The sequence below is a fragment of the Hoplias malabaricus genome, chromosome 8 (genome assembly GCF_029633855.1).
Source record: "Hoplias malabaricus isolate fHopMal1 chromosome 8, fHopMal1.hap1, whole genome shotgun sequence".
Lineage (NCBI taxonomy): Eukaryota > Metazoa > Chordata > Actinopteri > Characiformes > Erythrinidae > Hoplias > Hoplias malabaricus.
The window spans coordinates 2,444,340-2,461,962 of record NC_089807.1 but is presented as its reverse complement, the minus strand read 5'-3'; the positions used below and the strand labels follow the sequence as shown (position 1 = coordinate 2,461,962).

At 37.2% G+C, this 17,623-nt stretch overlaps 1 protein-coding gene across 3 annotated transcripts in view; it reads right to left on the bottom strand.

The window, feature by feature from the left end:
- ppm1aa (protein phosphatase, Mg2+/Mn2+ dependent, 1Aa) overlaps positions 1–17,623 on the bottom strand; it is a 29,938-nt gene continuing 12,315 nt past the window's right edge. For 2 of the 3 annotated variants that reach the window (XM_066678305.1, XM_066678306.1), the window contains exon 6: positions 1–120. In XM_066678305.1, coding sequence (XP_066534402.1) covers positions 64–120 — 57 coding nt within the window. In that variant the 3' untranslated portion in view covers positions 1–63. Of the gene's footprint in view, positions 121–10,984; positions 17,280–17,623 lie in introns of those variants that run through there. The other variant, XM_066678307.1, reaches the window with a different exon arrangement.

The following is a 17,623-nucleotide window of genomic DNA, read 5'->3' as shown; positions in this document are numbered from 1 at the left end:
GCCTCAGAGGGTTTGTTGGATGTTTCCAGGCTTGAAGAAACACTCTGAGCATTTACAGGTTCTTCAGCGTCCACCAAAAGGGATTGCACAGAGCCACCGGATAAAACATGCTGCTGTATCCTGCAGGAGAGAGAAATGGGACATCAACATCAGAGGTGCGCTGTAAATGGATACACTCATGTATCTCAGTGACGTATGACTGCAGTGTTTTTAAACTCACTAAGATGTAATAAGATGTAAAAGTATATCATAATAATGTACAGTTTTAAAATCTCTTTACAATCTGTACAGTCACCACTTAATAACAAAACTTTAATCTCTTTGTGTACATCTCAGTCTTGTAATCAGTCATCTATACACTTCTAGTGGCTGATGGACCTGTGATGTCACCAATAAGTTTATTATATCAATAGTGTCACAGTCACACAGCTCCAGGGACCTGGAGGTTGTGGGTTCAAGTCCCTCTCCGGGTGACTGTCTGTGAGGAGTTTGGTGTGTTCTCCCTGTGTCCACATGGGTTTCTTCCAGTGCTCCGGTCTCTTCCCACAGTCCCAATACACATATTGGTAAGTGGTGGCGACTCAAAAGTGTCAGTTGGTGTGAGTGTGTGTGTTTTGCCCTGTGAAGGACTGGCGCCCCCTCCAGGGTGTATTCCCGCCTTGCGCCCAATGATTCCGGGTAGGCTCTGGACCCACCACGACCCTGAACTGGATAAGCGCTTACAGATAATAACCAAATTAATTAATTATATCAAAGTTATAAACGGTATAAAAGCGATTAAACCCACACTGACAGTTGGCCCAACAGGCCCCTCCTGCTAAAACAGGATAATCTGATACATCAGGGATTAGGATTAATACTGTATTAATACCGTGGGCCACAAATAGAAACTTCTGTCACCATTTGATCGTCGCACCTCCAGAACAGAGAGTGGTTGGAGACATAAACGTTTTTGATTTTCTCACAGAAAATAAGTGAAAACATTTGCTACAGGAAACCCTTACATATGAGATGTTTCAGTGTTTTTATTTTACGTTGAATGTGTGTGATCGTAATCTAGGCTCATTAACATTAACATTAACACAGGCACGTTTTTATTTTATACACAAGTTTCAAGTAGCTGTGTCAACATGAGTTCAATTAACAGCGAGGGAAGTATTAAAATGTATTAAAATAAAGATTGAAATATTACCCTGGTAAAATTATGAGGACATTTGATATGAGCACAGGGTCAGAAATAGAAACACAATTATTAAAATAATTATAGAATTGAATGTGATTTCTCTCGTTATGAAGACAAAACATGTTTATTTATTCATTCTTGAATTATTTTTAGTCAGGAGGGAAACACTAACCTCAACACAAATATATGCACAGTAGTTAATGGAATATTATATATATATATCATTTTTATAATTAATCTATAAATATAAAAAAATTATATTTTAATTAATCATAATTTATATAAAAAATATTGTACATTTTCGACCAAATAACAGAAAAATCCTTTTACTATAGATCAGTGTCACCCTATAGCTTGAGCAAACACATAAAGTTCCATATCTGCAGGTCATGGAATACCATAGCGACTGAATAAAACCCATAAGAAGTAGCTACAGTGATTACATTAGCAACTTCAGATCAACAGAGTAACCAGTAACCATCTAAAAAGCAGCAAGGCACTAATAAAAAATGACCAGTTTACCTTTAAATTACTCTGAGTAAAAAATACAGATCTGCTCTAACATTTAATGAATCAATATCAACTGATTTATCAATAATATATATCATTTTATTTGTTTCTTATGATTATTAATTTATTTGTATTGTTTATTATTAAGATATTAATTATAATTATTACCTGTTAGTTGCTGTTCTCTGTGTTCTGTTCATATACTAGAATTATCCTTGTTTGATTATTATTATTTAATATACTGATCTTATTTTTACCTATATTTTTGCTTATTGTTTTCTGACACCCATTCTTTTTTATATAATAATTATTATTCCTCTTGTTTTCCAAATAGCTGCTCCTCTGTGTGTTTTATCATAATTCTTTATTAGCATGACTGTTGTTCTTCTCCTTCTCCTCCTTCTTTTTGTTGTTTACCTGTTTCTGTCTCTCTGTCTCCTGTTCTTGAACCAGTTTCCCACCTGGGCGTCCGTGAGTCCTGTGGCGCGCGCAAGCTCGCTCTTGGCACGAGCGTCTGGGTAGGGCTCGCGCAGGTAACTGTGTCGCAGCATGAGCCGTGCGCGTTCCCGGAAGCAGTGCACGCGCCGCTCCTCTCCGCCACAAATGGTGCGTGGCGGCGGGAACCTCCTGCGCACGCGATAGCGCTCCACGGCGCTGAGCGGGCGTCCACGCGCGCGCTCGGCCTCACGGTAACGCGCCTCGAGCCACAGCCGATGTATTGCAGCGCGTGTCCCCAAGCTCGAGAAACTGCGGCTCTGCGCGAGTCGGTAAAACTCGTCGTACTCTCCAGCATGGAAAGCCACCACTGCGCGTGCGCGCACCACCGCCTCGGGCTCGGCCTCGCGGGCCAGCGATGCCTCCTCGGGTTCTCGCAGCGCCCACAAGAAGCGGGCGAGCCGCGCCATGTGTCCGCTCTCCTCCAGAGTCTCGCACACGCGGGCGACTTGCTGCGGGCTGAAGAACGGGAGCGCGGGCACACGAAGCATCGCAGCGCACGTGAGAGAGGAAGAAAAGATTGTGTGACTGCGCGAGATATATCAGCCCTCCGCCTGGCACGAGCGCTTGGTTTAATGACACCCTGAACCGTTAATCACCCTCTAGGGGCAGAGAGAGAGAGAGAGAGAGAGAGAGAGAGAGAGAGAGAGAGAGAGAGAGAGAAATGGGGAGGACTGAAAGACAGAGACAAAGTAAATTGACAAAGTAAATTTTATGTGATGTTGGTTCCGTGAATTGTGTTTGTTCTGGAAGCAGTGGAAGTCTGTGTTTTCAGTGGAGAACTGCAGGTTTAACACCAGTGTGGATGCACTGTGTGCCACAACAGCAGTTAACCATTTAAAAACATGTGCTTGAGGGCAGGGGTTCCTTAACATTAATGTCTTTCACTGTGGTTACAACGCTCCGGCAGATGGTGGGAAAGAGAGGGAGAGAGAGAGAGAGAGAGAGAGAGAGAGAATTGAGATTGTAAAACGATTACAGTGACACTCTAATCCATTTCATTAAAGTTTATGATGGCAGAGGAACAGTAAATGGGGATTTTCAGAAGCCTTGAAATGCAATGTTCACGGTTCTTTTTTTTACCATCATTGGAAAAGACCAGTCACTGTTGACGCTGAATCAAAATTCCACAACGTTTTTAAAATACTTAAACAAAAATGTAAGTCAGAAAACAGAGGGCATGCTTAGTTCACATCTAAACTTTAGATTTTGATCCAAAGACATTTTCCCTGTGAATGCTGCTATGTAAAGCTTCTTTGTGACAACGTCAGTTGTAAAGGGCACTATATAAATGAATTTTGGTTGATTGATTGATTGATGCTGCTAGCAACCACCAGGGATACCAATCCCTTATGAAAACCCCTAACAACCATTTGGAATACCATTGTAAACACCCAACAAAACCCATAGCAACCACATGAAGTAAAATAGCAAACAAATATCACAAGTCCCTAGCAACCATATGGAATACAATAGCAATAATTTAGCAAAGCATTATAGCAACCGTCTGGTACACCATGATAGCACTAAGCAAAACATATACAACCATTTCTTAGCAACAACTTACCACTAGCAATTGCTAACGTTAACGTGCTAATTTATGTCTGAAACATTCAAGCAACAAAGCAAAACTTAGCAAACACTTAGCATATCATAGCATTAGCCGTATGGGCCTAATGGTGCTGTTTTATGATGAACTGAAAATGAAATCAGAATTAATTATATAATAACAAGAGGCATTATACAGGTACAGGTCGCAGTCACACAGCTCCAGGGGCCTGGAGGTTGTGGGTTTGATTCCCGCTCCGGGTGACTGTCTGTGAGGAGTTGGTGTGTTCTCCCCGTGTCCGCGTGGGTTTCCTCCGGGTGCTCTGGTTTCCTCCCAAAGTCCAAAAACACACGTTGCAGGTGGATTGGCGACTCAAAAGTGTGTGTGTGTGTGTGTGTGTGTGTTGCCCTGTGAAGGACTGGCGCCCCCTCCAGGGTGTATTCCTGCCTTGCGCCCAATGATTCCAGGTAGGCTCTGGACCCACTGCGACCCTGAATTGGATAAGCGGTTACAGATAATGAATGAATTATACAGGTTATAATTTTGTAATTCATTCATTCATTGTCTGTAACTGCTTTTCCAGTTCAGGGTCACGGTATAATTTTGTACTTCCAGATTGTACTGGATCTAATGATTATTTACATTGTTGGTGTTTAATTTGCGTTACACAAACATCCAGAGTTCTATGTTTAATGTCTAATCGTCCACATCCGCATGTCCTGATCTGACCGCTGTGTGAACCTGCAGGACAGTGTTTACTTTGAATCTTCAGAGGATTAACTTTCTAATAAAGATATTATGTCTGTGAGCAGAAGAGTGCACTATAATGCTGACCTGGCCCACATTAAACATGGAAATGCTCGAACACTCCTACAACACACAATAACACTCGCTTCAGTTCAGCACTGTTCAGTTCAGGGATGGAGAGATAAAAGCTGTTTATTGTGATGGACCTGATTGTTTTGATACATTTTCAGGAAACAAGGCCCTGCTTTGGCCACAATTAAATAAATTCAATAACAATAAACAAACAAAACTAGCCTAAAAGGCAACAATAAATAAACAATAAACAAACAAACATGCCAAATGATCATACATTTTTAAACTTAATGAAATATTAGTACGTATTACCTTAGTTAATTATTATTAGGTCTATTTGCATAGAATATATCATACTTTTATTACATTATTAGTAATAGACTATATAAATTATTCTGTATAATTTAGAAATAAATTAATCCTTATAATAAATATATTTTTTATATAATAAGTCTTATATACCCATGTATGTTAAATAACATATGTAACATATGTGACCCTGTGTCCTGACACACAAAAAAAAACCCAAATGTTTCTCATCCAGTTGCAGTGTTGTGGTATGTGTGTGTAATCTGGGATTTGCCGTAATGGAGAAGAAAGCTTATCCATTTGACCTTATGGCCTCTCTATTTCCCTCTCTCTCTATCTCTCTCTCTGTCTCTCTTTCAGTAACCATTGAGTTGCACCTCTATTGTATCTCCCACAGTCCTTTTAGAAGCAACAAACAGTATCATTGCACAAATGACTGCTGTTTCCAATGATTAGAGATTCACTACAGGCTCATATACACTTTCCAAAAGTATCTGGACAGTCCTGTTCCATATACTGCACTATATTTTTTGGAACCTGTCCTAATCACTGAGTAGCAGAATTTTACTTTAGGGCACACTTAGGGTGTTTCTTTCCCAAACGTATACCTTACTCATTATATAGTACACTTCTTATACACTGTCTGTACAACTAACATTCTATTGATCTTTTTATTTATATTATCTATGTGTATCCCATCAACCAGTAAGTACAAAAATGTGTGAACTCGTGAGATTTGGGCTGGAGTTCTGGGTGGCTTGGAAACGTAAGTGTAATGTGGTACCGCTACTATTTTTATTTCTTTATAGTACCATGTTATTATAACATTCTAAATTCTATTCTAAAGCAGAACTGGAGGCACAAAGCTAAATCTGAAGAATACGAAACATCAGTCCACTGTAACAGTGTCAAATCTGTTTGTAAGACAGGTGTCTGAAATATATGGAAGGCTTTTCCAACCGTTGGTCACCTAGCAACAGACACACCCTCAACCAATAAGTTGGTTTCGACTTTACAAATATTTGCAATGTAAATTTAAACAAATGTATTTATTTTCACATAAAATGATTATATATCTATGAAAACCAAACACATGTATTTATGAATGTAACTGTATTTGTATAAACTGCAGACTGAGACACAGATTGGGATGTGTTCATTTGTGAACAGTGAAACATATTTTTGTGATTTGTGTTTTATCTGTGGATTAACATTTAAACATTTGTAAAGTATTTTGAGACTAATCTCTCTCCATATAAAAACACTTCACCACTGAGTCATATCTGCTCTTTGTTGGTCCTGTGGGAGTATGTAAGTATTTATATGTGAAAATAAAATTATGTAAACTGGTCAGTGACTGAAAAATGTTTATTTTTTTCCAGTAAAAAGAGTATGATATTATACACATATATAATAAAATATAAATATAGCAGTCAGTCAATAGATCATTTGCTGTAACAATTTAATAAAGGATTGTGAAGATAAGATTAAATGATAAAAATAAATACTGGACTTTCTCTGGGAGTAAATACATAAACTGCAGATTTTAAGAATAAAAGTCTTACAGCTCACCATTGTATTTCACTGAGTGTTTTACTTTTAAGAATACGCTCTGCCCTGCCTTTCATTAATCATGCCTAATACAGCCTATTTTATATTATTATTATTTCTGCTCATTTTTAACTTTATATTCATCTTTATACCGTCCAAACTGTTAATATTTGTACTGATTTATAGAAGCCTACAAAACAGCCTTAGGGCTCAGTTAGTATATTCATCAATAAAACATTCTCAAGAAAAAACATACAATAAATAGAGTAAAATAATAATTAATTAAAGAAAATATCCAGAGATAACTGCTAATAAAATTAATTAACTCTTTCATTGGCTGTAATTGTTATCCAGTTCAGGGTCGCGGTTAATATAATATTGTAATATTCATTCATTATCTGTAACCCTTATCCAGTTCAGGGTCGCGGTGGGTCCAGAGCCTACCTGGAATCATTGGGCGAAAGGTGGGAATACACCCTGGAGGGGGCGCCAGTCCTTCACAGGGCAACACACACACACACATTCTCTCACACACACCTACTGACACTTTTGAGTGACCAATCCACCAACCAATGTGTGTTTTTGGACTGTGGGAGGAAACCGGAGCACCCGGAGGAATCCCGCGCGGACACGGGGAGAACACACCACACTCCTCACAGACAGTCACCCGGAGGAAACCCACGCAGACACAGGGAGAACACACCACACTCCTCACAGACAGTCACCCAGAGCGGGAATCGAACCCACAACCTCCAGGTCCCTGGAGCTGTGTGACTGCGACACTACCTGCTGCATATTGTAATATATATTAATATATTCAGAGTCCATTTTCATTGAAGAAAAACAATTAGTCTAAATAGAAGAACATGCTCATTATTTGTGGATGTAGACTTTTAAATTATTGTGTTATAGGGAGATTATATTGGTCCTCATAGGAAAGACAAATCCCCACAATGAGAGTGTACAAACAGATCTTGGTCCATTATGTGGTGTATATCTGGACCCCAGCCCCACCTCACTCTCACACACATGCCTGGGAAGTCAATCACAGCTCCTGGAATGGCAGTTAAGGGTTTGGTCCCTGATTCGATGGTCCCTTTGAAGTTGTGGGAGCAGAAACTGTTTTTCTTTTCCCTCCCTTTGCCCTGACTCTTTGGTCCCAAACCCATTTCCTTCAACTTTTGACCATGGCTGTTCAATATTAATTTAGCTCAGGTTTTCCACTATTTTATCATTATACAAAGCTCTGATGTAGATCATTGGAGAGTGTGAAGATGTAATAGAATATTTTACATATTTGGGACCACGTAGACGTCTGACTCCTGTAACCACCACTGTAAAGAAATATGAATTTCTACAAGCAGCCATTTTACACCAAACTTCAGCCATTGTATTATAGGTAATTAAACACGATCCATGGATCCATCCCCTTTATGAGGTTCTCTTAAAGGCGCTGAGGAAACATGTTTTAAAACAGAAAATCATTAAACCCAACTTTGTAAAAATTCTCAAAACCCTTTCTTTGCTGTATTCATCAGAGGAGAGAGAGAGAGAGAGAGAGAGAGAGAGAATATTGGACTCAGTAGTGTACTTGGCTTGGTGAAATAAAGTGACCTGGATTCTGATAAAATGTCAATTACATACATAAAATAGCTATGTATTTTTAATGTAATATTTTATTTATCGCACACCAGTACAAACTCCTTGTATTAATAACATGCTAAAATAAACAGATTTGGATTCAATTACATGGATTAAACATGGACAATGACTGCAAAAAAACACAGAGCTTCACTGTTACAAAAGTGCATACTGTCCCAGTAAATTGGAAAGGAACCAGTGAAGATTCATTGTTTGTTTACTGGTTTATTTACCAGAGCACCTTCACAACTGATTCAAATCTAAAAAGGATGTTCCTGTTCACATAAGCACCACAGCTGGCCAGTTGGAACAGCTTTAAGAGTTTGTTCTCTATCATGGGCCTTTGTTTTGGCCCAATCTTCTTGGTCTTACCACATATTTAATTGTCAAATATTTGTGGACACCTACTCACTCATCCAATATCATCAGGTGTTTGTTCCCATTTTGCTGCAGTAACAGCTTCTATGCCACTGTGAATAGGATTTAAAATAAATGCTGGAACATTGCTGTGAGGATTTGATGGCATTCAGGCGAGCTTTATTAAGTTCTGGATGATGAGATCTGGACTACCACTAATTTCTAAATTAATTGGACAGTGGTCGAGAGAACATTTCCACTGCTGCACAGCTCAAGGGAGGGCATTATTCCCTTCAAGAAGACCCTTGGCATTAGGTATGTCTCATTTGCAATGTTTGTTTGAGGAGATTATTCAACAAGGGTGTACACAACGACTGCGAGCCCATGCTGGGTGTTATTAGTGGTTGTTGTTACTTATACACCCGATACTAATATAAACCCCTGAATTAAATACTACTGCACTGAAAACTGTATGAAATAATTCACAATAAATCTAACAAAAGCTGCTGATGCTGCTCAGAGCATCAGTGTGTTATGGGAATATTTGGATCTTAAAGAGCAGTAATTATATAAAAGCAAGTTCTATAACTAAACACATGGGCATGGGGCTGGAGATTTCTTTGAAAAGATGAAAACGATATGTTTGTATTGGTACATCAAAGAAAACTGAAAATGTGCTCTCCAGATTATTACTGACAGAAATCTAAGTGCATTTTATACGTGCATTTACCAGACAGCTGACATTATTATGTTTCAACATCATGATCTGGCGTCTTTAACTTTTAAATGATACCCCCCTCCCCCTAAAAGTGGTCCGCTTTACCCCCAAATTATGGCACTGTGGGAAATTTGGGAAATACACACATGGAGTAAGGGTCAAAAATAACACGGACAAAACATTATTCAAAGAAACAGCACAAACATATCATGAAATATGAATAAAGGCAAACACACATCTCATTCCTGGGTCAATAACCACCATTCAGAAAACTGCAGACAAACTGCATATCACATGAAACAACCGTACAGTAAATGCTCCTCTTCGTTCATACAGTGACTGAAGAGACGGGGCTTTGTTCTTCAGCTGAAACCACGAAAGAAAAGGATATCTGGGTCCTAGAGAAAGGGTGAAAGAGAAACAGGAGAAGGAGAGAGAGAAAATGGAATGTGGATAAAGAGAGATGACAGAGAAAAAGGTGTTGAGAGAGATGTAATCAGACGTAGAGAGAGAGAGAGAGAGAGAGAAGTGCATCTCACTGGATAAAAGGAGAAATGGGACGAACAAACTCCAAATGCAAAACCACATGCCACAGGCAAAAAGCAAAACACAAACACACACATGCCGAACAATACCTTACAGTCTAAGCATCATACTGTTAGCTGCATGAAAGACAAACGCCCCCTAGCGTTGAACAGTGACAACATTCGTAAGCTGTTCAATCGCACATTGCGAACAACAAAAGGTAAGTTTGGATGATTAAGACCCAAACAATTGTGTTGAATTATGACAAATAAACCAACAGAGTCTTGCTCATAGTAAAAACAGCCATGCCTTCTGCAGCGCCACATGAGGACCACCATGCTTAATGTCAAGTGTCAGCTAGAGAGGTATTCAAAACAGAACCAGCCATCCATCATCAATACCCGACCTCACTAATGCTCTTATGGACAAAAACCATCCAGTCCCACTCAATACAGACAAAAGGTGAAAGACAGATACACGGCCTGATTGTGTTGTGCCTTGCAATGGTTGGTTGCACAGTCCAGGGTGTGTTCCTGCCCTGTGCTCAGGGACTCCAGGTAGGGTCTGCACCCATCACATCCCTCATCATGATGAAGCTGCTACAGATAATGAATGAAAATATACTTTGCCCAAGGTGTCAATACAACATAAACACAGTAAGAAAAGTGACAGAGCGAAGACAGAACTGCAATCTTTGGCAAGAACCACAGCATACTTACGTTCAGTGCAGTTAAAATGTTTGACTGTTAAACAACCAGTGGAACCGTATTCTCTAGAGGGATAGAGCTCCATGCGTCCATCCAGTTCCTATGGGTTGAGTTGGAGTGTTTGTGATGCAGAACAAATCATCCAACGTCACTACCTGATATCAAATATGGCTGAATGCCTTTAAAGTTCACACAGTAATATTCAAACATCTAATCTAATATCCTTCCCTGAAGAGGCAGCTACTGCAGCAAAACGCGTTTAAAGTTATGACTAATGGATTTCACAAGGAACTATGGATTAGCAGATATTCACAAACTTTTAGCCATATTGTGTACGTTAAAAAGATAAAGGGGACCTATTACATCAGAGACATTTGGTGCCTGGGGTGCTTTACACCAAGGCTAAGCATTTTCATTGTGAAACTGATGAACAGAGATTAGTTATTTAGAGGTTTAATCAATGACTGAAGAGGGACTTAAAAAAAACAAAAACAAAAAACGGTGCATTAAAAATGAAACAGAAAGAAGTAAAAGACCCACTTTGAGCGAAAACAGACGGCACATCATGATCGTCGCAAAAAGAACAAGCATGACACACATTTCAAATAAAATAGGTTTTATTTCCAGTCTGAAAAGATTAAAATTACAACAGAAAAAAACAACAACAAACAGTCAGACAGTTTAAAAAAAAAAAAAAAACAGAAAAGAAAGAAAGAAAAAAAACATGCCTGTGTTATTGGTGTTGGTGAGGAAGAGAGGTCACAAAGTGTTAGGAAAGGAAGTGAGGTTCCTCCATTACTAATTTAATTCAGTGTACATATTTATAAATGAATACAAATATACATATTAATTGTTTAATAAAAAATTGTTTAGCTTAAGAGGGCAACTGTGGGCTAAAATCAATTGATGTGCAGAAAAGTAAAGGAAAAAGGTTCAGGGACTTGTAGTAGTGTGTGTGAGAGAGAAACAGATGAAGAATGAGTGGACACACTACTTAACTTTGCTGTGGAATTGTAATTGCCCTTTACACAAAAGAAAACAAGGTTCAGCACTGGGAGCTCACTTACACTAAAGTTGTCCATCTACACATTCTTATTTATAGAGTTTGGCTAAAAATCAAAATGTAAACAGTTTTTATCCTTTTATCCCAAACGCAGGTCATTTTGACATGTGTTTGAAATTAGCTTCTTGAAATTTAGCACTGGAGCTACAACACAAACATGTAAGATGTAGCATTGTTTCTTTTTTTTTATTTCAACCATAAGCCTTGAGTCATAACGTAAGCTAAAGATACATATCGTCGCTGTTAAATTAAAAACATGTACCTCCATTTTTATTGTTTTTTTTATTTTACTACATCATTTAACCACAGCAGCTGTTCTTCACATTTTGTGAAAAGTTTATAACGAATAGACCAATAGAAATGCTCCAATTACTTGGAATAAAATATTTTTACATTCAGGTATTTAATTGGACAGCGACGATATATACAGTATACACAATAATTAAATCAGCCTTTACACACACATAGATACAATATATTACATATACACATTTATTTAATTATTTTAAATTAATACTCTTACCAGAGCAACATTATCATGACAACTTCTCTTTTAATGGCACACAAAAAGTGATTTGTGAATGTGCTCTAAGAGAACTATTAATTAGGAATATTTCAAAAAACAATGATGACCTCATAATCAATTATTCTTCCCATACGCATTTCGTGCAGCTCCAGTGCTAAGACAAAGAATCAGAAATGCCAAACAAGCCTAGGTTCACTGCATTTCAGGTTAAAGATAAAATTGAGTGCATTTGTTTTCTATGCACGAAACTCTGGTTTTAACAGGGATTAAAGATTGGAACAGGAAATTGGAGGGATTAAGGCTAAAGTTAACTGCATGGTATTTACATGAAAAGGCCAATGTCCATTTTATAATGAGCATAGATATCACCAGCACTTTTTTTTTTTTTACCTATAAGATCCAACACTGAAACATTCAGGTTGTGATACCGTTACCTACACACTGAGAGCAGCACTATCGGCTGCAGATGAACCCTAACCAATATATAAATAGGATTTTCAGCATAATATTCATGACAAAAAAGTCCATGGGTGAAGTTTACACACCACAAAAAATATATTTATTTTGGTTGCCTTAAAACTGAGTTCACAGAACTTCAAAAAATAAGTTAAAATAAAACAGCTAAACGAATACGTTTTTGAAATTTAAAAAAAGCTAAAAATAAGCAACCAAGTTAAAGCATCTAACTCATTTTGCAAAGTGTGGACATAAACTCTTATAAGGACTTTTATCTGGGATGTGACAGCATGTGTACGTATGTAAAACCGCTGTGTTGAGACAACCCTAATCCCAACAAATTCACACAGTAGTTTGCAAAAGCCTTTTTAAGCAAACAATTTATACTTATGGAATTTTATCAATTTGAGAGCACAAGTTTAACATATTGGGGTAATAAACCTAAAATAAATTAAAAAAAATCTGTATATTTACAGTAATTATCGATCAAAGTGTGCAGGGTGAACAAACTTTTGCACAAAACTGTATGTTGACCATCATGAAGTGTTGAACCTGGTTTATGTCTGTTACGAAATTCTCATGTTGTGCCTCTTAAAGTGTTGAGCCATGTGGTTCAAAGCATTAATAACACATTTGTAAGTGCTAAAATTAGCCTGTATATGAAAAGACAGGAGCATTTTATTTATTTTAGACAATACAGTCATCTTATGAAGCAATTTTTTTTTGAAAGAGCCTCATTTTTGGTTCCAAATTTCAGTCCTGAGACATACAGGACAATCAAGTCAATCATCAAAGTAGTGTTTTTAATAACATCACTGGTAGGTGCAGTGTTATAAATGCTTTATTCAGACATTATCAGCATTAACATTTTTCTCAGAGTCATCTTTTGACAGGTCCACACACACAGAAGCAGATCTTACAGTATAGGTGTGTATTAAATTGTTGTCCAATAATTTTGTCCAACTTCTAAACCCCTGAAGTCATGTCATATTATAGTAAATGTCTTGCCAAGATTAAGAATTCAATTCTGAGCATAAGCTGGATTTCACTTGGAGAAAAGGAGGAGGAGGGGATATATAAAAAAATAATAATAATAAAAAAAAAATCACACAGTGGTAAACAAAATATTTCCAGATACATTTTGCAGTAAAGATTTTTTTTCCTCAGAATGCCACTTGATACTTTGAATTTTGAGGTCTCTATAACATCTCTTGGATCTTGAAATAAGCATTTATGCTACATGCACTGAACTGATAAGTTCATCTGAGTTTATAATAGTGTTAAAGCTTTATACTTTCTTGCAACATCATTTCAGCGCATCTTTTTGGGTGTTTGCTCCTAGCATGGCTGTAGCATTATTCATTTTGCCACTCCTTAACCACCGTATAAACTGGAGAATCCAGTGACATTTGGTGAAAAAATGCACAGGATAAAACATGTCTGGTCTGGAACTGTTTTGTTTACAACAGAATAAGATAGCAGCAATATTCCTAAAATGGGCACCAAACTGACTACAGAATTATGCTCGACTTCAGCGGTATATTGGTCATTTTAGAAGATCTTTTGTATTATAGCCTTTAAAAAGGGCCTTCGCACTGTTTGGACACTGTTAGTTAAACATGGAAACACCATGGAAGTACCATCACAGGTCTAAAGTCTAAACTTCAGGGCAAAAGAGGGGCACTTCGTGTTAAGATTAACGATACATTGTTAGATTGTCATTTTTTTTAAATTTGAATTTAAATAAATTACCCTGTGAAGTCCAAGACAGACTCAAGGCTTTAAGATTTTGAAAAAACCTATTAAACTGTTCCTATGTAAGTATTCAAATACACTGGGCTGGGTTACTATGTTCGAAACAAACATTATTTTAAAATTACCAAAAATAATAATTATAAAATAATAATAATAACAACAATTTAAAAAAAGTCCAGACTGAAATATATTCCTAGCAATGTTATATCTGGGATGGACACACACACATCTGTAAGTTACACAATTTAGCCACATCAAACTTCAGGCAAATATGGGAAGAAGAAAAAAAAAATCTATACAAGTACAGTCTCTGTCTTGCTTTCTATCTGCAGAAAAGAATGTTATTTTCAAATCTACAGGGGTCTTACAGCATTATACAATGGTTCTGTCTGTGCTCCACCTACAGGTACATTCTTCTGTAGTAGCTGTAGCGAGGCTGAAGAAGCTTTAGAGCTGTTGTGTTATGTTGAAGCTACACTATCAGGCTGAATTGTGTTGTTGAATATAGACCAATTAGATAGAACAATTCCACAATCATATTGTCGCTGTCAGAAAGAAACAAGGTTCTTAAGTCAATGGTAGATACTGACTCATGAATTTATCTTCACATCATTCTGGATCATTTCTATTGGTCATATCATAATGAAATTTATTTCATTTGGACTAATTATGGGCCTTAGCCAAACAAATAAATAAATAAAACCCAGTTTAACAAATTGATGTTGTAACAGTTTTAAAAGTTATTTATATCTGTTTTTATTATTAATCAAATTTAAGGGGTGTTATGGTCTATCACAATTGTTTAAATGAGGTTTATTTTTAAATCTAATCAATCAGACAGCGTACTCTATTGCTACAGAAAGAACACATTAATGGGTGGAGCCAAGACAGGATAACTGGGAAGGAAGGGATCAAATAAGGATATCAACTGTCTAATCAATCACCCAATAACTCAAACAATCAGTCCATTACTCAATCATACACTCTAGCAGCAAACAGTGTTCTGATGTGTTCCCCAATTAGTAAGAGACACAAACTTCCCAGAGCCAAAAAACAAGACACACACTTCGAAAACCAGACAAGCTCTCCGCATCACACTGCATTTGTTCTTTATCAAAAAGTCAGAGTAAAACTATAAAAATAATTCCTAATTAAAAAGAAAAAAAAGAAAAATACACCACACACTGTAAAACTGTCGTGAGAAAAAGGTTGTAAGCTGGTAGCCATAGCCGAGGGTCCGTCTATTTGCTAATTAGCACAACATTCAAGATTTGCACATTTGAATCAACTAAAATGGAAGAACATTTCACTCATGTCTGTCACTAGGCAAAAATAAAATCCTTTACTAAACCACAATGAAGTGAGAACAATCAGCCACACAAAGCCAAATATGAATAGCACCCCTCACCCACCCTCAAAATAGATACATTTACACCAAAATGGGACTTGTTGGGCAATGCAACATCTCAGCCAAATAAATAATTGTTTATTTAGAAAAAAAAACCCTAATGCTTGCATCGGTTAGTCAAAATAAAAGTTGTGTCAGTAAAATCTAATGCTTTAAACAATCACTGAAAACAAACAACAACCAAAACTAGCATGAGGCAATCCATTGAAACTAATATCTTCCATCAGTTGTTATAAAGTTAACCTTGAAACAAAACAATGCTATTTGATAGCTACTAGCTTTCATTAGCATGTTTGGTCAAACTATTTTTCTTAAGGAAAAGACACTCCCAAAGACTGTTTCATGAGGGGTGAGAGAGGGAAGAAGAAAAAAAAAGTGCTGAGACGAACTCCAATATCATCATCATGCTGCATCAACATGAAGGAACGGGGCATAAAGCAAGATTCATTAGCACATTATCATAAAGCTCTAGTCTAGATTAGGTCCACAAAACGGGAAAATTCTGCATAAAATAGTCAGGATGAAGGAAAATCAGGAAGTGAGGAAAAAAAAAAAAAAGCGTAATTCTCATGCTAATTACACAGAGTTCACTTTCTCTCTCTCTCTCATGCATGCACAACAAACACACAGTGTATACACACACATACATCAACATAGGCATGTTTGAGCTTAGCTTAGTTTTTAGTAAAAGTTAAAATGTTTTTACCTAAAAAAAAAAACAAAAAAAAAACAAAGCACGACAGTAGCGAATAAGACAGGACAGTGGCACTCCCACACCATCGCTGCTGCATCCTATGTGCCGATAAACACAAATCCCAAAAGATAAACAAAGAAGAAAATCTCTGCAAATTAAAAAAGAGAAAACAAAAAAAAAAACCTTTTCGGCATTGTGTGCCCACATATTTGTTTACCCGTTTTATTTAATGAGCGCAAAAAAAGCATCTGTTCTTGTTTCGCCATTTTCCTGTTAATGAAACTCAAATGTTAAAAGTGGAAATAAAAATGGGATTTTCAACAGAGAGAGGAAGTTTACAAAGAACTTTAAGTTTCAGGGATATCTCAAGGAACAGAAAGGCAGATAGTGCATAAACGTTTGCTCTTTCCTGTCTTTTTTTTTCTTCTTTTTCATATTTTGTCATTTTTAATTATAATTTTTTGTTATTTAATGTCAAGCTGCATTTGATACAGGCTTTTTTTTAATCTTTGTACAAGACAATTGCACTTCACAAAAAAAAAAAAAAAAAAAATTTTATAAAAACAGAAATATACAAACACACAAGGAAATGTGAATCAAAAATAATTACAGCCCAAAAAAATTCTGAGAACAGTTAAAAACTAACAATAACAATAATAATAAAAAGAGAAACAAAACTGTGACTCTATAGCTGCGGGTTTTGGAGGGTGATGTCGAGGGTCAAGGGTTTATAACGAGAGAGAGAGAGAGAGAGAGAGAGAGAGAGAGAGAGAGAGAGAGAGAGAAAGAGAAAGAGAGAAAATATTGACATGGATCCACTTTCTGTAGAGGTGTTGGTGTGAGCTGAATAAGTGAAAGTGAAAGGTTCTCCTCCCCTACTGCCTCCCTCCGAGCAGTGGTCCGGTGGTCCTACCGAAGCTGTAGTGGGTCTGCTGCAGGTTACTGGAGGGTTGTAAACTGTGTCCGGGTTTAAAAGATCAACGCTACCACATATCATCTGTGGACGCAGAATCCTTGAGTGGAGAAAGGAGGGACAGCAGCTTATGAGACGCTACCCAATTCCAACTCAGATACAAAGCTTCTGCTTTAGCCAATCAAAGGACATGTTCAAACACAGAAGCTAATGTAGCTATAAACAGAACTATGAACCTATGAAGTTGTGTCACTCTGTAGTTCGTGTCATGCCCAAATTGCACAGAAAAAAAGCTAGTACATTTTTGTGAGACCCCCCTTTAAAATACATATTTTGCACGTAGAACAAATGCTTTTAATATTTACTTATGTATTGTAATAATACTGTCTACAACTGTATATGCAAATGCATCTTGCACAACAGTTCTTATTGTTATGCACTGTA